At 37.7% G+C, this 22,701-nt stretch overlaps 1 protein-coding gene across 1 annotated transcript; it reads left to right on the top strand.

The window, feature by feature from the left end:
- The first annotated feature begins 1,698 nt into the window (after positions 1 to 1,698).
- On the top strand, positions 1,699 to 22,594 carry LOC140165619 (uncharacterized). The gene is made up of 13 exons (XM_072188903.1): positions 1,699 to 1,822; positions 6,395 to 6,516; positions 8,009 to 8,134; positions 8,665 to 8,787; positions 9,533 to 9,688; positions 12,263 to 12,351; positions 12,688 to 12,832; positions 13,271 to 13,399; positions 14,916 to 14,996; positions 15,838 to 16,005; positions 16,693 to 16,775; positions 17,936 to 18,092; positions 21,439 to 22,594. The coding sequence occupies exons 2-13, from the start codon at positions 6,441 to 6,443 to the stop codon at positions 21,780 to 21,782; spliced, it is 1,677 nt and encodes a 558-aa protein (XP_072045004.1). The 5' UTR covers positions 1,699 to 1,822; positions 6,395 to 6,440; the 3' UTR covers positions 21,783 to 22,594.
- Positions 22,595 to 22,701: the final 107 nt, after the last annotated feature.

Genomic DNA, 22,701 nt, shown 5'->3' with positions numbered 1-22,701 from the left:
TCCAAGTGAGTTTATTTTATATAGGCCCCGCAGGGCTAGAAAGATCGTTAAACCGCTAAAGCCCTAATGCAATCTCTCGCAGCTAGAGCTATTACAAAATTCCCACTCATAACGGTAATCAACTTGATTTTATCCAATTTAGGACATTCTGAAAACCGTTGCTAGAAAGCATACTTGGAGATAATATAATCTACTTCACCCACTTTTGAATATACCTCATATAGGCCATGATATCTGGCTTGTAATCGGTGTCTTGGAATTGGAATAAAAGTATGTACTGTTTCCCTGGTGTGAACACTGTTTCTTTGTCATACCATTGTTTTATTTTGTCCTGACCTTGTTTTAAATTCACGTTGGTGATATGCGTTAATATGTTTAGCCCGTTAGCGCCATCCGGTTTTAAATGGGGGGGATGGGCCATTTTACCGAAAGGTAGGTGGAGGGGATACGTCCTCACAGTCCCCCACCCCGGATTGTCGCCCATGGTTTAGCCTATGCTTAAAATAGGAGACATAATCCAATTTTTTGATATCTGATTTCTCATTTGACAACTTTAAGGGTCCACGTGCTATGTGTCCAAAAACTTAAAATGAATAGCCTCCCTACACTTCAAGTGTTTAGATTCTAAACACCTTTTTGTAACACTTATGAAACGTATCACAGCAGCAAATAATAACAGGTGTACTCCCTCATCCCAGTCCCTCTGAAATTCCAAACAATATCATGTTTTTAAAAATTTGATGGAATCTTTCTAATGCACCTTGTGATTCTGGATGGTAAGCACTTGATGTGTACTGCTCTATACTTAATATCTAATATACTTCGGAAGTAAAGTTTGATCCTTGATCAGACTGCATGGACTTTGGGAGCCCCATAAATGTGAAGAAATTGGTTAAAGCTTTCACTATAGTCACTGCTTTAATATTTTTCCAGGGTATGGCTTCAGGAAAGCGTGTTGACGCGCACATAATTGTCAGAAGGTATTGATGACCTGACTTAATATTTGTAAGGGGCCTACACAATCAATAATAACCCTACATAATGGTTCATCAAAAGCTGGAGCACGAGGTATTTTCTGATTTGGCTTCCCTACTACTTGGAATGTGTGATATGATTTGCAATATTCAGAAACCTCTTTTCCGAGAGAGGTCCCACCAGAAATTTTCAGAATTCTTTCACCAGTTTGCGTAACTCCCAAATGCCCTGCCATATCACAATCATGTGCTATGTTAATAACTTCAGTGTGATAGACATTTGGTACCACAATTTGGTGCACTACCTTCCACTCTTCATCGGCAGGTGCATCAGGTGGGCGTCACTTTCTCATTAGCACACCATCTCGTTTGTAAAAACAAACATAATTGTGTTCTTTTTCTTCTAAGCTCAGTGCCCTTTGATTGATCTCTTTGAGGCATGTCATGCTGTATTTCTACCTGAAACTGAGATTCGCAATCTTTCCTGCAACAAATTTAGCTTTTTTTGTATACATTTATCTGGGTTATATAGGTCGCACACAATAAAAATTGATCGTGAGCCTAAATTTTGGAAAACCACTGCGCTTTATTGTTCCGGCTTCATGCGTTAGTTTCTGTTAACAGGAAACATTTGGTGTAACCACCTCAACCATTGAGATGATGTAGCTAATCCAACAATTATTATAAAAGCGTACAAACAAGTATAACCGGACGTTGTTATGATATGTTAGTAGGCGTTGTGATGTCCGGGCTGCTTCTCACATCACACCACTTTATAATACAGGTTCAACCCGAGTGGTGTTATTGTGCCTTTGCTATTTGGAGTGCACGTTTGTGAAATGATGTCGGTAAGGTATCTATACATGTATGTTTATAGTTTTGTATGATATTTTATTAACTAAATCAATAATAAACAGAGCAAATAAATTATACACCAGTTTAAATGGTTTATGGAATGGTTTATGGAATGATGTGGGGTTGTAGTGGTCAGCGACAACCTGTAAAGTGTGCTGAGGCTTGTGGATCAACTTCTAGGCGTTGTGCGTAGCGCACTATAAATCACCTAATGTAAACCAGTAAACCAGGAACACCTAGTTTACCTTTAAATTTATATTGTGCTATTTAAAGGTATTTAACCTAAATCATATAGTTTCACCTGATATTAGTGGCATTTAACTGTGAGAGTTCTGAATATGAGAAAATGTATCTAGACCATTTAAGGTTTGCAAATTGGGTTCCCAAAAATTTGGCATGTGCAAAAGGGGGGAGGGGTGCAAAATAATTTTGGCAGGCCGAGAGAGGGCATACTGCAGTTACTGTCCGTTTTCCTATACACAATACACAGTGCTCTTTCCCATTGACGCGTGACCTCTACAAATAGCCTACGTTAAAAGTATGGGGATATGCCTAGTTAACGTCGCTGTGTGAAAAATAATCGGCCAATATTAAAAGTACTGTTCTAAAGTTCTAGAAATATAGTTTTGTAACATGTCCTAAATTTTTAGCTAATTTAGATGTTTGGAAATATGCGTACTTTGGTGTTTTAGTTAATGTTATAGGTAATAGTACATTGCCTAGTTAAGGGCTGGGGTATGAACGTTTGGACAGTATTTATTTTGGGACATTAGAGCACATCAGACATATCGAATAGCATTCTGAATACGAAGAATGTCATTCTGATACCTAATATGTAGGTGGGATGAAAAGCCGACGATCAATTGAAAATTTTGACCTTTCGTATTGAAGATATGGATTTTTTCCCCAAAACACCAAAAAAAAATAGGTATTTTTGGAAAAAATCCATATCTTCAATATGAAAGGTCAAAATTTTCAATTGACCGTCGGCTTTTCCTCCCTGCTATATACACTTTAAGAATATATCATTAGATTTATATAATTTACTTCGAGGACTGTTATATATCAAAAATTTGAAAAATATCAAATTTTTATAATTTGTCATAAAATTTGTATTATATTGTGATTTTCAAAAAATGAAAATTATTTGATATCAGAAAGACATGCTTCGTATTCCGAATGCAATTCGATAGGTCTGAGGTGCTCTCATGTCCCACAAAAAATACTGTCGAAACGCCATAAACGCTCATTTTAGATCCCTTAACGTCGCTGTGTGAAAATAACCGGCCAATATTAAAAGTACTCTTCTAAAATTCTAGACAATATAGTTTTGTAACATGTCCTAAATTTTTAGCTAATTTAGATGTTTGGAAATATGCGTACTTTGGTGTTTTAGGAAGGATATGTAAACGACAGATAACAACAAAAAATATGAAAAAATTATTTCCAAACCGTGTTAAGTCTGCAACCCACCATGTTTCTCATTTTCAAGAACGCTGGTTAACAATAAGCACGTATTGTCTCATTTCGTAAACAAAGACCACGCAGAATTGTTCTCTAGCGCTCGCTTTATAATCGTTCACCCAACTGAAAGTATAATCCCAGCTCATTGCTCCATTGTACGTGTAAAGCAGAAACATATGTTGTGTGTATTTAACCAGAGAAGATATGATTTAATCAGTTGAGCTGTTTTCAATGAGTGTTATCTTGGTTTAATAGCTTTTAATGGGGTTTAAGTCCTGCAAAGGTCGAGTTGAATTCTACTGTAGACATGACTGCATCATGGTAAGTAGGGGAGGGGCAAGCGTTTGGAAATCCCGCCGGGCTCATAATTGTTGCACAGCCCTTTGATATTGTTTATGTTGATGACATCGTTGATGTATATGAGAAAAGTCAAAGGGTCTAAAGATGTATCCTTCAGGAACCGCGCAGGTGAGAGGTTTCAGTACAGACGTGTTGTGAATTGTAACAAATAATTGCCCTGAACCAATGTAGTGTAGCGCCACGGATTACTAAGTCCACAAAATTAGTGATGAAAATGTGATGAAGATGTCATGATTAAGGGATCTGGAATGAGCGTTTTGAGCGTTTCGACAGTATTTTTTGTGGGACATGAGAGTACATTCTGATTTTCATTTTTGAAATTCACGATATAATACAAATTTTATGACAAATTATTAAAATTTGATATTTTTCACATTTTGATATATAACAGTCCTTGAAGTAACTTTTATAAATCTTATGATATATTCTTAAAGTGTATGTAGCTGGGAGGAAAAGCCGATGATCAATTGAAAATTTTGACCTTTTATATTGAAGATATGGATTTTTTTCCCAAAAAGACCTATTTTTTTTTGGTGTTTGGGGAAAAATCCATATCTTCAATACGAAAGGTCAAAATTTTCAATTGATCGTCGGCTTTTATCCCACCTACATTATACTTTAAGTATAAATCATCAGATTTATGAAGTTTACTTCGAGTACTGCTAAATATCAAAAATATCAATTATGTGTATTATATTGCGAATTTCAAAAAATCAAAATTATTTGATATCAGAAGGACATTCTTCGTATTCAGAATGCAATTCGATATGTCTGATGTGCTCTAATATCCCACAATAAATACTGTCCAAACGTTCATACCCCACCCCTTAATTGTACCAAATGCCTTTAAAAGATCTAAAAAAATATGCTCGTGTATTCGCTACTTGCACGGTTCCACCATTATGCACTATGTGAGCGTAGAGCCTCGAACTAGCAGCATACATGAAAGGAAGAATTATGTAACCTTACACAGAACGTTATGACTAGTTCAATTCCCATTCATGTATGCTGCCAGTTCGAGGCTCTCCCCGCACATAGTGCATAATGGCGGAACCGTGCAAGTAGCGAATAGGGTCAATAGCTCGTGCATGTACGTTTGTGAGCACTACAGTACTACTGCTCCATTGATATGTGTTAAAAGATCATGTGGATGGTGTAATTGGTTGAGAAACTATCTTGCGAGCGTGTGAGAATACATGTATTGTGCTTATTAATGAAACAGACCAGGCGGGTCTCCATGTTCACAAAATGAATAGTGGGTGGTAATTTATGAACGTGGATGGTTTATTGTTCTTGTTGATGGAAATTACTCTATCTAGACTTTAATGCAACAGTTGAATTGGTGACCGTGGTTTGCCAATATTAGGAAAAAAGGATTTAGCCACGCCGGGGTAAATATTATCCGGCCCAACACTTTTTCCTTCCTTTAGATATTTAGTGTTGTAAGGTGTTACTGGGTTGAGAAAATGGGATTTATTATAGAGTAATGCAGTGGTGCTACAAGTGTTAATTTGTCCTAAGTTTGTGAAGAAATTATTGAATTGATCGGCAATGCTCATAGGTGTCGAGTATTCTTGATTTTGAGTGTCACGATGTGGTTAGAAAGTTCAATGTTATCTTTTTAAATTCATTTTTGTTTTTATTTTGTTTTGTAGCCTATATTTGTTCGGTTGGATTACAAAGTTGTTTTTTATACTTTATTGCTTTAGGTCAACCGCCGGTTCAGGGCCGTTCCGTCCGGTTCGAGCCGGTTTCAATTGTTCTAAACAATGAAACGCGGTTCAACAGCTGGTAACCGCCAGTAAACCATTAATTGATTTCAATTAATGGGTGTAAGAGAGCACGAAATACTAATAGGATTAGAGTTAGGGTTAGGGTTAGGAATTAGGGTTAGGGTTAGGGTAATGGTTAGGGTTGGGGTAGGATTAGGGTTAGGGTTATAGGGTTAGGATTAGAGTTGGGATTTGTTTGGTATTCTCTTACACGAAGGATACACCAATTAATGGTTATTGCATGGGTATATGGTAATCCATGATATGGTTTCGTGTAGTGAATACGTGCTTTCTGTGTTTCAGCGAAAGTGGCTATTATGTTATTGTAAAGCTCTGTTAATGTTGTTGTTGACGTAGTAGCCTACATATCATATCATGCTTGGTGCTTGAGAAGGATACATCCCGTCAGTCCGAAACACCGACAATCCGAACACCCGTCAGTCATAGGCGTAGATTCCGGGGGGTGGGGATAAATCCCCCAATATTTTGCCAGGGGAATGGTCCATTCAATCACCCCCCCCCCCACCCCCAATTTTGACGCCTATTATGTGGGTTTTTTATCAAATTAATCTCATATTTGGCCATTTTAGCTCCCAAAGTGCAAATTTTTCGGCGCTTCGCGAAAATCTATTCCGCTTTTGCAACATATTTCACCAATTAATCTTCAATATGGTATTTTTTATCACGCGCTTCGCGCACAATTGTACCATAAACTTATTCTGTCGTTTAAAAGTGTTTGATTGACTACACATCAAGAATTTATTTCCAAACACATCCCTCCATGTCAAAAAGAAATCTACGCCACTGCCGTAAGTCCGAAAATCGAATCCTAACCATAACCTTAATCCTAACCCTAACTTCAATTAGATTTTCGGACTGACGGTGGTTCGGATTGACGGTGTTTCGAAATAAATTATGTTCAAAGTATCATAACATAGCTACGTTAAATATATATTTTATATGTTTCAGACATAATTCGCTCCTGTTGACGCCACATCTTCGTGTTAGGGCCGCTATGGAGGTCAAACTTAACCATTTCACATGGCTAATTCTACTGACTATCGTATTGTTCCCGTGTAACGGTACACAAGGTAAATCTAGGTGACAACAGCAACATTACTTTCATGATCAGATCAGCTACCTTAAACTAAATTTATAATTCCGTATTTATAAATACGCACGTGACCCATTGGCACGACATACCAAGACCAGCAAGCGTGATCAAATCTTTATGCCATTGACATGAACAGGAGCTCCTTAATAGATAAATATCATCAAATTTAAGTTTATTGAATTGCAACATTATTACACAAGGGGGATTCCAAAATTTGCAATATGTTATCAAAAATAACATTTTTACAGTATTTGCCGATTGAAAAAAATATCGACAAAAATATCACAAAGTTCAACAAAAAAGACAATTTTGCTGCACAGTCTGGTGCTGTTTACCGCCTTTGCATTCAAATGTACAGTAATACCACCCGCTGTGTAGACTTCCTGTCTTCTTATCTTCAAGCTGTTATGGCAGTGCGGAGGTGGTCACGTGCGTACAGAGGGTGTCAATATAATCCTAAAATGCTCTATATAGTCAGTTTAGAGCAATATGCAAAGGAGTTCATTTATTTATGAGATCAGGTTAAACAATCAATTGAGCCGGAACGTTAATGACAATAAAGTGACTGATTTGTTAATGTGAAGATTTTTGTAGTCATTACATTTGCTTTTGCTTGACTTTTGCCGCTTTATTTTCGTGTATTGTCAATTCTATCACTCTACATGTAATATTGAAATTCCTATCATGATCTTCCTTTGTAACTATTTTTAAAATCGCGCACTGTCATTTGTCAACGTTGGCCCAACGTTGTCATGCTGACCGTCATTTTAAGGTTGGTTGGCTACGTTGGCTTGACGTTGGCATACCGACCATAATATAAGGTTGGCATAACAACTTTGACCCAACGTTGGCCTGACGTTCCCATACCAATCATGACTAAAGGTTGGCATGTCAATGTTGGTCCAACGTTGGCTTTACGTCGGCTTACCGACCGCGACCATGCCGACCATTGCCAACGTTGGGCTAACGTTGTCTTGCTATCTGGGTAAGTTCACGTGTACAATTGTACACAGTATGTACGAAGGGGATATTGTCACTAATGCTATGGATACGCGTACGAGCTCCATATTGAAATAAACGACTAAAAATGTTTGGTCAAAAAGGTGATATTTTATCTTTAAATAGCAATATTAGTGTATCATTACCCTTTACACCTATTATAAATAAGGTTTAAATAATCAACTATTATTTTATTTTTTTACTGCCTTGGAGACATTTTGTGGTTGTTAAGGATAATACATTACCTTTTATTCCTTAATTTTGGTTTACCCTTCGTCATGGACTAGACTTGTGATTACTCACTTTACTAACATACATTATTGCTCGTTACTTTAAAGATATCTTATCGAAAGAGAATAGTCTGGTTTTGAAAAGGAAGCTTATGTTACTTTTTGGGAAAAACAACATCCCCTTTGTTAAGTACGTTCCTGCTTTTTAAAAATAATTTCTTTATGCTGATTTGAAAACAGTTGGACCAGAAGATGTGTGTCTCACTGGTGTTACTCAAGATATTGATGGAGAGTTAACATGGCCAGAAACTGAAGTAGGAAACCTAGCCTTCAGCAACGAGAAATGCTCTTCTGATACAAGCAGAGGTATATACCTTCTTTATAAAATCTCATATGTCTTGACAAATTTGATTTGATTCTATCTATGAAATCAAGAAATAGAAATAGTCAGTGGCGGCGCCAGGAATTTTTTTCGGGGGGCATTGAGGGGACAAAGTGAATTTCAGCACAAATCAACAAATTTTGCGCACAATTACCGCAAAAAAGTGACAATTGCGTAATATTGGGTTTTTACTAGGGGGCGCCGCCACTGGAAATAGTATGAAAATCAGTGATAATACTATAGGGTAGGCCTACATTCTAGACTTTGAAATGCTTTCAAACTTGTGTATACTATAGGAGAATGTAATTAGTTGTTTATTTTAGAGAACAAGTATAAATACTACTACTCCTACCACTACTACTACTACTTCTACTACTACTACTACTACTACTACTACTACTACTACTACTACTACTACTACTACTACTACTACTACTACTAATACTAATACTACTACTACTACTAATAAAAATAATAATAATAATAATAATAAAGCAAAACAATTATGTTCCAGCTGGATGGCCTTTAGCCCTTCGTACTTGTAATGTATCTGAAAATTCCCCGGGGGAAGCAGAGTGGAGCCCAGTTTACGTGATGGGTTGTTCAGAAGACACGGGAGATGCAGAGCGAGACGAAGGTAATAGTAATAATTAAGCACGATAATCACAGGGGATCGTGATGATTTAACGACGTCGATGTCGATGATGGCGATGATGATGACGACGACGACGATGAAGACAGATGTAATAAATTCCTGAGAAGATGAAGATATAAAATACCAAGGTATAGCAAAATCAGTCTGAAGTCCAGCATATTCAATTTTCAGAGTTTTTGCATGATTGTATAATGCATTTGCAAATCTACATTATGTGTTTCAAAAACAATATGCAACAAAAGAAATTATTTTCTTTGTTTGGCTATATCTGAAAATCAATATATCCGACTTCCGACTGATTTTGCTTGAGCACATCACATATCATATTAGACCCTATGTCATTATCTTCGCTGGGTTACACATCATTACTTTGCTGGGTTACATATACGCTATCGGATTAACTACCATAGCAAGAGAGGAATACAATTTTTGAATAGATCGCCCTGCACTACAAGCAGATTGCAGTAATCACCTGTGTATGTCTGCAAACATAGATTGAATACAATACCGCTCTTTTCAAAAATACTAATCTTATATCTGCGAGTGATCAGCCTTTCTTTGACATCTATGGTTCAATGCATAGGTACTGCGTGAACGTTGCAGTGCTGGGCGATCTATTCAAAAATTGTATTCCTCTATTGCTATGGTAATTAATCCTGTTATATCATCATTTCGACAGTGTATAATACATGAGGTTTCTCAATTTTGTCGTATCAAATTATCATAGGTTACTGCCAGGAAGGATGGGACCCATACGGACCGTATTGCTACTTTATAGATGTTGAACATCTCATGACTTTCAATGATGCTGTAATCGCCTGTCAAAATATGAGTAGTAACCTCACTAGTATACACTCACATGGAGAGCAATTTTATCACATGGGTAACACTCCTTACACATATTGTTCTTTAAACAGAGTAACAGTACCTTTTTGTAATTAAGTCATCAAGCTCGTATTCCTTTCAAAGCTGAAGTATGAGGTAATTTGTAGTTTAGCTATCACAAATTTCAAATATGATCCTTCAAGTATACAAAATGCATTCATTAAATAAAAGAGCCATAACTACTTAATTATTCACGCCCAATGGGTCTTTAAAGAATACATTTGTCGAAAGGAAAAGAGGGCCAATAAGGAATCTAAATGTAAACTAAATGTTAAAAATCACAAAAGTTGCGTTTTTGTCCTAATTTACACGTTCAAAATGCGTTTTTCCTAAAATTAATTTTGGTGAGGGATCGGCTTTATTGTTTAAACTATGTTAGGTTGTTCATAAATTATTATTGACCAAATAAAGCAAACAAAACGACTTTTTAACTAAAACGGCCATTTTAGTATTATGTAGGGGAGAGCGGGGAGTGTTCGCCCTAGGGGCAGGTTCGCCCACCCCTTGTTTCTCAGCACTACGGCTATCGGGGAATTTGGTGATGGCAAAATTAGGTGACATAGGTCATTATAAACTTCTCATATTCGCTACGCGACATATAGGGACGTGTTCATCGAACTGCAGCCAAAACAAAAAAATTACACCAAAACGTAATTTTTTCTTGCATTAATAATGTTGTATTATCATTAATACATAAATACAGATGGTTTTAATGGAAATCTGTATTTGGAACATATGGGATTTGTTAAAGATTTAATGCAGTTATAAACTCCTTATTCGATTTGTTATTTGCATACCCTGAAGAAAATACAAAAATGTGCACCAGGGGCACGTTCGCCCTTTTGAGGATGGGGCATGTTCGCCCTATATCTTCCCCGGGCGGACTTACCCCAAACTGGAGGGCGGACCTGCCCCATCAGCGTATATGCAAAATATTGATAATTATACCATTAAACAAGGTATAACTACTGAAAAGCATGTTTTTAAAGTTATGTGGTATCAGTATTACTCATACCACCGTTTATGTCCTAATCCATAATCCCCCTGAAGTTGTAAACATGATACGTTTAAGCTCACATTTGACCCCTACATTTTACACTGACCTGACCCCTGCAACAAATTTAGTGATTCCTCAGAAGAGAATGAATGCCCTGTATACTCTTGCTAAATGTTTGCATTGAATATGTCATTGTTACGCAATGTTTAAACCTTTTTTGTGATTAGGGTGAACTTACCCCACCATATGGGCGAACCTGCCCCAATATGGGGCAAGTTCGCCACTTTGCAAAACTTTTTGTTTGCTCTATCCTGTTGCTATTGTAAGGCCTATAGTTCTGGGATTGTGGTCGTATATAGCTAAGACATAGGGCTTTCACATGGGCTAATCAGGTCATCCCTAACCTTAAAATTGACATCGCTAGGCTGGTCAGAAAAAATAGGGCGAACACTCCCCGCTCTCCCCTAGTCATTTGAGTGTGACAATTATGTAGAACTCTTTGATTTAGCATTTTGTCATGGTGGAACCAATGTTTATTGGCATCCTTACAGCTCAAACGGTACAACTAGGATTAGTTCTAGCATGAAAGTTCATCTGTGTTGGTAGACATCATAATTTATGATTTTAAACTTTTGATCTCAACACAAGATTAGACATACCTCAAATTTTCGGTCGTAACTTCGACCTTCATCGGGAGACTGGCAACCTCAGAAGAACTTTCAGTAACTACGGTGTCAGGGTTTGTTTCAAACCAACTCAAACCCTTAGACAGTTACTTGTGTCACCAAAAGACAAGACTGAAAAAGAGGACATAGCGGGACCAGTGTATTTTATCCCTTGTCAGGGAAAAACACTTAAAGGTCAGTGCTCGGAATCATATATTGGCGAAACAGAACGATCCTTGAAAGCCAGATTCCTTGAGCACCGTCGCCCAAGTTCCAGCTCGTCAGAAGTCTCCAAACACATCCACATCGAATCCCCGGGGCACCAAGTTGACTTGGAGCAAGTTAAGATCCTCGACCGGGAACCTAAGTATTTCGAAAGGGGTGTAAAGGAGGCCATCTACATTAGAGTCAACCAACCTTCACTTAACTGTGACGGGGGCCGATACCAGCTACCAAGAGTCTACGACCAAGTGTCGGGGTCAAGTGTCCAAAAGGTCATTGATCCCAAACTTGGGTTGCCAGTCTCCCGATGAAGGTCGAAGTTACGACCGAAAATTTGAGGTATGTCTAATCTTGTGTTGAGATCAAAAGTTTAAAATCATAAATTAGGATTAGTTCTATTTTTCTATGCCAATCTATATGGGTCGAAGGTGATAATGGTGTTCTATCATGTTGTAATATAATCTCAAATCGTTCGTCCCATCACTAGAGCTTTTAATCAAAACAAAAAGAAAAAGTCCTTTGTCATATTGCGCACACTAAGATGCTTAGTTAGTAAGTCAAGTATGTCATTAATATCAAATATCTCGAGCACAAAATCTTCAAAATCCATGTATTATTCTAGGGGTTAGATGAAACATCTGTAAAGGACGAGAAATGTTTAAAGAATTCAATTCGTTTTATTCTACAGCAATATACAGAACAACATTACAAGATTTGTGGATAGGACTTCACGACAAACCCAATGAAAACAACTTTGAATGGGTCGACGGTACACCTGTAAGTATGAAATATTGGAGTATCAGCCGTATCACCATCATCATCATCAGCATCATCATCATCATCATCGTCATCATCATCATCATCATCATCATCATCATCATCATCATCATCATCATCATCAAACCCTCAAAATAATCCGCATAAAAGATCGCTTTTATAGAACGACCATATAAATGTTGGAACGCGATTAAATGTCATAATCATGTTTATACGTTTGTTTGAAGATGGAATGCTGACTCTTGTGCGACGTATGTGGGTTATTCTATTCTCACAATATTCCGCTTCTTAAAACCCATTAAAATCTTGGCTACCACTGTTCATACCTCTATACAGCTTGATTTTGAAAGTTGGAGTCCCAATCAACCAGATAACTTCAATTCAGCTGACGATTGCGTACATCTGTGGGCAGGAGGTAGTGGAGACTGGAATGACGGACCATGTGATGATCTCCTAGGGTTTATTTGCAAGAAACCCAAAGGTAGTATAAGTCAGCGGGAAAGGAGTATATGAAGCACTCACAGCCAGTTTGGTATTTTGGCAAAGATTTTGGCTATGTTTGGCTCATTATTCATTATTCATAAACGTTGGACGAAACTGAATTATTCGTATGTAACGTCGCCAGCCTTTATCCATACTTAATTGTATTACGCTCAGTCAGTAATGAACAGCATTGCATATTCGAGATGAAAAGATCGCTTCACACTCGTTTGGGACGCATTAGTGGTTATTTAAAATATTTAGTACTTTTTATGTGTGGTTAATCATGCTACGATCAACTTGCCTATCTGTTCCAATTGTTTCTCTTTTGTGTTTTAACCGAGTTAGTAACAAATATACCCCTCAAAACTTACTAGGCTATTTACATGTGTGCAATGCTGCAAAACACATTTAATATGGATATTTATTATGTTTGAAGTTGCACATGATGGTTATTGTTCTGCGGATATGACTGTTTTGGAGGCAGGAGGGACACTGACTTGGCCTGAAACACCTATAGGAGACACTGCTCTTAGCGAAGAAACCTGCGGATCTAACACTGATAATAGTACGTCTTTCCCGTAATGCATCTTTCATTCGTTTTGTTTGTGTTTGTGTTTGTGTTTTCCCTCTTCTTTTACAGCAAGGTTTTAAGTTGCAGTGGTGTTATCACTGTGACTCATTACAGTCAAATAAGATGTGATGTTGGTGATTCCTAATGTTGAGTTAATACTATGTATACAGAGAATGATATAATTATTCAAAACGGGTATTCCTACCTAAATTATATCAAATGAAAAATATGAGTATTCCTGTTATGGGAAATACGTTTAACATTGTAATTCATTCCACGTTGATTGGTAGTTTTAAACCTGTACATGTTATCGTCAATTGATGTGGTCATTAACTCTTATTATACTTATTGGGCTATTCCAGAAAATAAGTGCACACCCCCTATAGAGGAGTAAATTGTTAACCAAAGAAATGTCTGGATTTCCAAGTCTGCTTTCTGAAAACAACTGGAATTCCAGTTGTCAATGTCGCTTGATAAAGCTTGGAAATCCAATTAAATGAAGGAAAAATCATGGAAATGTCCAAAATGAGCTCTCAAATTCAGGATTTCTTACTTTGAATTAGTTTTCTGCTGGATTTTTTCGCCTTTGGACACTTAAAAAGTCTGGATTTCCAACAATCACGACTGGACAAAAAGTCTGGATATCCGAACTCCTCTATAGGGGGTGTGCATCTATTTTCTGGAATAGTCCATTCGCCGTCCGAGTGATGTAATAATCGGATTAACTACCATAACAAAAGATGAATTTTTGAATAGATCGCCCTGCACTACATGCAGATTGCACTCATTGCCTGCGCATGTCTGCAATCATATAGATGGAATACAATACCGCTCTTTTCAAAGATACCAATCTTACAGTTGCGAGTGATCATCCTTTCTTTGACATCTATGGTACAATACATAGGTCCTGCGTAAACGTTGAAGTGCAAGTCGATCTATTCAAAAATGTATTCATCTATTGTTATGGTAGTTCATCCTGTTACATCATCACTTCGACGGCGAATTCTTTAACACTGACTTGATAAATTTTCTGCAATCTTATTTGTTTTAAGTCGTGTTACATGACACGACATAACACGGTTCCTTTCGTGCGCGTCGTCGACCATTATTTTTGTCCGGCGTAAAACAACGCGGCTTCGCCTGGTTTGTCAACATAAAATAATGTGCCCGTGTTATATGAGACGAGAGATGCACGGCAGCGGTCAAGGTCAATTGCCCTTTACTCTTTTCTCACAATCTCCAAGATGATTTGGATGATAATACATATCTGTAGTAGAAATAAAGTTTGTGGTTTGATGATGAACGTTGCGTGCGTGGCAAAAGGTAGAGAGATTGCAATTTCCAAACGTAGCATCGAACGTACGCAGAATCTAAGCAAAATCCAGTCACAGGAGAGTGACTTTGAATAGATTCCACGTACGTTCGATACATACGTTTGTAAATCGCAATCTTTCTAGTACCGGTATGACATTAATTAATTAGGCTGATTGTTGCATCCTGTTAAATTCAGATGGCAGAGCAGTAGGTGTCCGTGTGTGCACAGCATCAGTTCAAGAATGCTCGACAAAAGAAGACAAGACACTGCCTAAAGGTAATATATATTTATATTGACGTATTATCTGACATCTCAATAATACAATAGACCATTCGGTAATTACCGAAATCCTTTGCGAATGTAACCCTAATTACCTCATGTTAAAGCATCGTTCCGTTACTGCTCGACTGAGTCCTTCGTCATCTACGTAGTAAGCATGTTATTTAGTGTTTTTAATCTATCACTGTCAATGATTGTTAGTAAATACTGAACGACATAGTCTTAAAAGATTGATACTAGATTCGAGAAAATAATTTAGTCGTGAACCGGGCATGCGCGCATTTCGATGCGCTAGCCGCAGTGACATGATAGTGCTTTGAATATTCTTACAATACGTGTCAAATAATTCGCAGGTCAAAGGTTATTAAAGGTTAACTTAGACCATGGGAGGTATTAGTTTGACATATAATTTGCACATTCTCATTATTGTCAAACCATAACGTTGCCGAATGAGAGCGTTCGTTACCGTGCAGCTCAACGTTATCAGTGACGATTACTGCGCAGTTTATACGTGGCCCTGTAAGATCTAATCAAATCTTCTTGACAGAATTATCGCCCAAATATTTTCCGAATATATTCAGTTTGTCAAACAGCTAGGCGTAGTATATGACCCACATGGCGATTCTCTGACATCAAATTAACTTGTTATAGCACAGCCCATCTACAGAGAAAATGACTTTTGCTTCAGGCAATCAATAAGTTGACAGCTGGTAACCAGCCAGAGGTTTTGTGAATGTATTATTACCCCTCACATCGTTGATGCAATAATTATTTTTATCAAGCTCTGTATGTGTTCGCCAGTATTTTAAATCCTGTAGCATTTCTTTTTCAATTCTAGATACAGCAATCCTTGAGCAATGTCCGGATGATTGGCACGGCTATTCAGGGTATTGTTATTACATCAGTGATACATCTGCAAATTTTGATGATGCTCAAGCTGCTTGTGCAACCAATGGTTCGTCTTTAACAAGTATACACAGTGTGGGTGAACAAGTGTTCCTCCAAGGTAACTATCATTGTTACATTATTATGCTTAGTCTCCTTTATGTCTCCTTTTTACACTGAATCGCGTAAACTTTGTTTCCTTTGGTTGGTTGCCCTTTCGATGAATAAGCGCTGTTTGACCGTGACACTGGGATTCCTTAATCTCAAAAGAGCTTTTTGGCAAGTCCAAAAAATATTGCATGTTGCAGTAGCGTGACGGTTTTTGTGACATACGTGCGGTTGAATTTTGTCAACCGATTTGGACTGTGACGAAAGCTCTGTTATTCCCAATCGCGATATCCGCAAAGGTTAAACTTGTGGTTAATACCACTAATTGCACATGACACAGATTTCAGTGCCCAATGTGCTTATTTTATGCAAGATGTTCTCATAATCAGAACTCTTACAGTTAAAAGCCAACAATATGACCAAATGAAACGAGATGATTTAAATCCTAAATGACAAAATAAGTTTTGGAAGTGTTGCCTGCTTCTTGCTGAAAGACATGCATTACTCCTATGGATCACGGGGTGGCGCGAAATAAAATACAGATACTGATCTGTGTACGTGTCATTCCTTTAAACCGACGTTTCTATAGACTGCCATCATATTGGCACTCCAAAACGAAGATCACATTAAGGGATATTTTATTTAATAATTTTTCTATTACCAAGATGATTGACAACATGCGATGTGATTTTTTTGTTAGGACTGACAGGAAGTTCTGCTCCCTTTATTGGTCTAAACGATAGAGAAATTGAAGGCAGATTTGTATGGCTAGACGGCTCACGAGTAAGTTAAGAAAAACAATCAATGGCTGGCTAAATCTGATCAACAATCTCCATATGTCACTATTGCACTCATTACCACTTAATGTTTGCATATTATAAAAGGAAATTGAGCTTAAGCCCAGAGTAATGGAAGACACATTCGTCCACGTCCGAATTCGAGATATTTATCAACACTAAGATGTATTCTTTCACTTGAAACTGATAAAATACAACTTGCTAGTTATCATGGTTATTTACTCGTATTTTTGCTTGATTTATTTCACTCTTTTCAACTCTAAAAAGTCACATGGCTTAAGACAGCTTAGTAAATTGGCGGGAAATAATGAGTCAGAAATGCACGAATGCGACATATTGTGATTACTCGCGTGACGCGGCGCAACTCTGCGCGTATGTCCAACGCACTCAAGGCGCATTCGGTGTGTTGTTAAGGGGGTACTACACCCCTGTGATAAATTTGTGACTATTGTTTCTCAAAAAATTATAAGACACTGGTAATTACTACACTGAAATTTCAGTGACTCAAGACAAGCAGTTCAGTATATATGATAGGAAATGAGGTACATCCTAGCGGTAGTAATTATTGGATTCCTTGCCCCTATAATATACATAACTTTTGTTACCACAGTGTTATTAGTTTTTGAGAAAAATGCAAAAATAGACACACATTTATCGAAGGGTGTAGTACCCCCTTAACACCAGCAAATGGTTTCTGTCCATTGTAAGCCGAAATAATGAGAAAAAATTAAAACAAAGCCCGCTATTTATCTTGGACGTTTAACGTGACGCTCCTCAATGGGGTATTTAATGTCGTATTTTCAACTTCAATTAAATATTGCTTTATATTCCTACAAACACGACTTTAAGTGCAAGTTCAGAAATGTAATATCATCTCTATTCCTTGTTGTTTTATAGGAACGTTTCGAATAATGAAAGTGTTGACATTTGTGGACTTATTGGCATTTTTAGCTTTACATATCAGTGTGTATATGATTAACATCACTATTGCTATTCAAAATTAGGAAGTGAAAGCTATTGGAATTTATTAACATTACGAAATTCTTTATTTTTAAAGAACATGAAGCATGAATTGAATAAAAGATCCCTTTAAAACTTTTTTCTAGTGACCAAATGTCTCTTTCACAACATTCGGTGCTTTATTAGTTCGGTTACAGTAACTGGGGAGAAGATCAGCCAAATAACTGGCAGCAAAATCAAGACTGTGTTCAAATGTTTGGAGGAGAGAAGTGGAGTCATACACAAGGATGGTGGAATGACGTGCCGTGCAATGCAGATATGGTGTTCATATGCAAAAAGCAAGGTTTGAAAAACATTGAAAATAACGATATAAAGTCCTCTAATTTGCTATCAATTACTCCCTATTCCAGGGAAACACAGCACTATTTTTCTGGGATTAGCAAAATATTATCCTGTTTTGCCAAATGAGATGTAGCTAAATCCTAATCCTCTGGCAATAAAAGTCAAATTTTAATATTTGGCCAATTTCTGAAAACAAGGACAAAAAACATGCTTTTTAGGGTGTTTTTCGTATGCTGTTAAAATCAAACCCAAAGACTTGTACTAAGACTAATTTCTTCTATTTTTGGAAAAAGACATGTTTTATTCTTATAACCAATCATTTAATAAAATGAATATTAAATCTGTTCATCTGGACTTACTATTTTTGATAGCGACAGTATCGCGTCTCATCCAAGACGCATCATCAGGCTGACTGACCAGGTTGTTGACTATTGACCTGTGACGTACTTGATGGTATGACGTCACAGGGGAGTCGCCGGGGTAGCTTCCGGATTGCTGCGTCGTAGGTCCTGGACAGGTTGTGGCGGAGTCCCCCTCCTCTGTTGAGCGAAGGTTCCTCCCGCCGGACATGTATTGCCTCCTTAACTCCTCTTTCAAACCACTTATGTTCTCTGTCGAGCACTAGCACATCCTTGTCCTCAAAAGAATGATTGGCAAATTTGAGGTGCGTATAAACTGCCGAATCGTTCAAACCTGTAGAACTGGGTCTACGGTGCTGATACATACGCTTGTGCAAGGGTTGTTTAGTCTCCCCTATATAGGAGTCCTCACAGTCAGAGTCTTTGCACTGGATGGCATAAACAATATTACTTTGTTTATTGCGGGGGTTTGTCCTTGGGATGCACTAGTTTCTGTCTCAAAGTATTGCCCGGTTTCAAGGAGACGGGGATGTTGTGTTTCCCGAATATTCGCTTAAGCTTCTCCGAAACCCCAGCAATGTATGGGATGGTGATGTTCCTTGGACGAGTGCTCCTTGTGGCAGAGGAATCAGACGAGATGGATTTTGATTTCTCGTGAGGTTTGAGAGCTTTCTCAAATGTCCAGTTCTGGTACCCACAAGTACCTAACGCAGATTTGAGGTGATTACGTTCTTCCAACTTAGCCTCCTCGGTAGATGGGATTTTTTCTGCACGATGAACTAGGGTTTTAATTACCCCGAGTTTGTGAATGAGCGGATGGTGTGAATCGAACAACAGGTATTGGTCCGTATGAGTGGATTTCCTGTACACTGTGGTATTTAACGAGCCATTGTTCTCAACTGTGACCAAACAATCCAAAAATGGGAGTTTGTTGTCATGTAAACCTTCCTGCGTGAACCTGATGTTTTCGTCAACAGCGTTGATGTGTTCAAAGAAGGGGCTTGTTCGCTTTTCTTAAGCTTCACAAGAGTATCGTCCACATAACGAAACCAATGCGTTGGAGGTGTGCCGTTGTAGGACTGTAGTGCTAATCGCTCAAAACGTTCCATGTATAAATTTGCGACGATCGGGGAAACTGGCGAACCCATCGCACAGCCATGTTTCTGTTTGTAATATTTCCCGTTGTACACAAAATAGGTGGAGTTCAAACAAAGTTCCAAAAGGGAGCAAATTTGCTCAGTGGTAAGCTTTGTGCGTTGACTGAGTGAAGTATCCGCAAGTAAAAATTCTCTGACTACTTCAACCGCACCGTCAGGTGGGACGCATGTAAACAGGGCGGATACGTCGTAAGATGTTAAAGTCTCGTCATCTTCCACTTGAATGTCTTTAAGCTTATCCACCAAATCACTGGAGTTGGCTACGTGGTGGCATGATTTACCAACTAAAGGACCAATGATATACGACAATTGTTTGGCTACATTATACGTGACAGAGTCAATGCTACTGACTATGGGTCGCAAAGGGATGGCAGGCTTATGGATCTTTGGGAGACCGTAAAACGCTGGTACCGTTTCACCAGGGTACAACTTGTGATATTCGATACGATCTATGGCCTCAGCCTTCTCTAATTGTTGAAGAGACTCGATTACTTTCTTTTTGTAACCAGCCGTGGGATCTCTTTTCAACGGTTCATATACTTTTGCATCATTCAACAAAGCATTGGCTTTCTCTTCATAGTCAGATTTATCTAAAACAACAGTACATCTACCTTTATCTGCTGGTAACACAAGGATGTTATCCCCTGTGACGTCATACCATCAAGTACGTCACAGGTCAATAGTCAACAACCTGGTCAGTCAGCCTGATGATGCGTCTTGGATGAGACGCGATACTGTCGCTATCAAAAATAGTAAGTCCAGATGAACAGATTTAATATTCATTTTATTATGTTTATCTACCTGGATGACTGAGAATATTCACAAATTTAACCAATCATTTAATTAAAATTACACGAAAAAGTAAAAAATTAGACCAACATTTTGGCATATACTCACGATTTTGAATGTATAGACTTGTTCCAAGTCTTTGATTTTTGTGACTCGATTGTCAGAAAACCTGCCGAAAATACATGTTTTTGTCTCTTTTTTCAAGAAATTATTAAAATAGTGAAATTTTTCTTTATCCCTAGTTAGTACTAAATGAATGATTAGGATTGAGCTATGTTTCATTCGGAAGAACTTGATAATAGCTTTTTAATCCCAAAAAATTAGCACTGTGTTTATCTGGTATAGGGAGTAGCATCGTGTGGAACATCTATTTAAACATAAAATAATTACAAATAAATATCATAAAGAACTCGTGTATATTAGTTAAGTACGTACTTTATCTTACACAAATAGTGGTATTGAGTTCTGGGCTTTATTTTCCACACTCTAACGCGTTCTCTTCATTTTTTGGAATAGAATCCCTACCCATTTATTTTTGATCCCGTATGTATTCGTTTTGATGAAATATACTGTTCATTGTATTAGGTATATTATCACTTTGAACCAACAATCTTATCAACATGAATACTATTCAAATTCACAAGATCTCAAACTCATTATTTGACAAGATATCCCATTTCCTTTTGACAAGATTCTGTACTGTCCCTCTCTGAGAAGAAAAACTAAGGCGTTATAATAGTTGACACAAATCTATTCATTGTATACTAATAGAGAATATCCATGTACATATGCGAGACTGAATACAATGCGTTTGTAACATCATGTTGACACCCTCCATGATGTTGCATTCAATTGAGTTTGGTTAATGCCAGCCCTCAGTAAATGACATCGACATGTCATCTTGATGAGTCATTTTAATTAAAGAGAAATCATATGTCCCCATCTGAATAAATTCCCTGATGAAATTAAAAAACGATTAGATCGTTTGAAGAGTGTACACTTAGTTCTCAAGTTTACCTACATTGATTTTCAACCTTTAAAGCAATCTGCAACTTCACACTTGGAATGGAAAGTGGGAGAATTGTAGACAGTCAACTTTCAGCCTCTAGTGTTTGGGATCCATTACATGGACCCACCAGAGCTCGTCTTAACCAACCACGTGAAGGCCATTCAAGGGGAGCTTGGACGGCGGGATCATCCGCCCAAGATCAAGATCAGTGGATCCAGGTGTCGTTTCTCCAAGAAACAGTTGTTACTGCTGTTATTATACAAGGACGAGAAGATGAAGACCAGTGGGTCACGCAGTATTCGGTTGAATATACTCGAGATGGGTCAGCATGGAATTACATCAATACCCTCGGCTTCACTGACTCGGAGGCAAGTTAATGATGGTAAAATTATTCAATTTTGCATTTAAAACATTAGTTCACTTACAACTTGAACTTGAGATTTTGAATTTTCGATTTACATAATTGTTATAGTCACTCAAATGACCCAGGCCAAAATCACCTGCTACCAAGTTCACTCAACAGCAAACACACAAACACTATTATATAGAACAATTTAATTATTATTCATTAATTAGTGCAGTATGGCTGTCAATCAAATAACAATGCAAAATCATACAAAATCAATCTTAATATTACTACAAGAACTTCTTTTGCTATGTTTACTTAACTAAGCCTGGAGATCTTGATTGACTGACTTTCTGATGAGGTTCCTTTGATTGAGTTCTTGATCTAAGATCCGGCAATGTCCAAGATCCTATCCACCCAAGGAAACCCCTGGTCTATCAAAGTCTTAGTCCAAGTCCTATCGACTATGTTTTCACTATCCTAGCTGCTGTGCTAGTGTTTATCAAATGGTCTTCTATGTTTACCGTAAGCTCCTCTCTCGGAGATCTCTTGAGCAAGGTTTCTGCTCCACTTGACAGACAGATAACACACTATATTAGTCCAGCAAAACACCTCAGTTCATTGATGGAGATATTTTAGTCTGCCGCCTCTTTGAGTCGACAGAACAATCGAGCACTATTGGCTCCACTGCAGCCTTTGCGTATTTTATTCCCTTCAACACACAAGAACTGCGAACCGAAGTTTGAAGATTTCAATTAGAATAACTTTTGTACCACTACTGACTGACATAGATTTCACAGAATTCCCTCTTAGAAATTAAATCTGATTCGTTACTCATTTCCTATCCAGGCTTTATATATCATTCATTGCCATTCTAGAATAATCTTGAATAATAATGTATGCCATATTACAGCATTTAATCATCCCTATATATGGCACATTACATCATT

The sequence above is a fragment of the Amphiura filiformis genome, chromosome 12, assembly GCF_039555335.1.
Source record: "Amphiura filiformis chromosome 12, Afil_fr2py, whole genome shotgun sequence".
In the NCBI taxonomy this organism is placed as follows: Eukaryota; Metazoa; Echinodermata; class Ophiuroidea; order Amphilepidida; family Amphiuridae; genus Amphiura; species Amphiura filiformis.
This window is presented reverse-complemented; position numbering and strand designations above follow the sequence as displayed.

Coding starts and splice junctions, on each gene's coding strand:
- LOC140165619 (XM_072188903.1), top strand. CDS start 6,441: ATGGAGGTCAAACTTAACCATTTCACATGGCTAATTCTACTGACTATC. Junction 13,400..14,915: donor CGGATCTAACACTGATAATA/GTACGTCTTTCC, acceptor TGTTAAATTCAG/ATGGCAGAGCAGTAGGTGTC. Junction 18,093..21,438: donor GTTCATATGCAAAAAGCAAG/GTTTGAAAAACA, acceptor CAACCTTTAAAG/CAATCTGCAACTTCACACTT.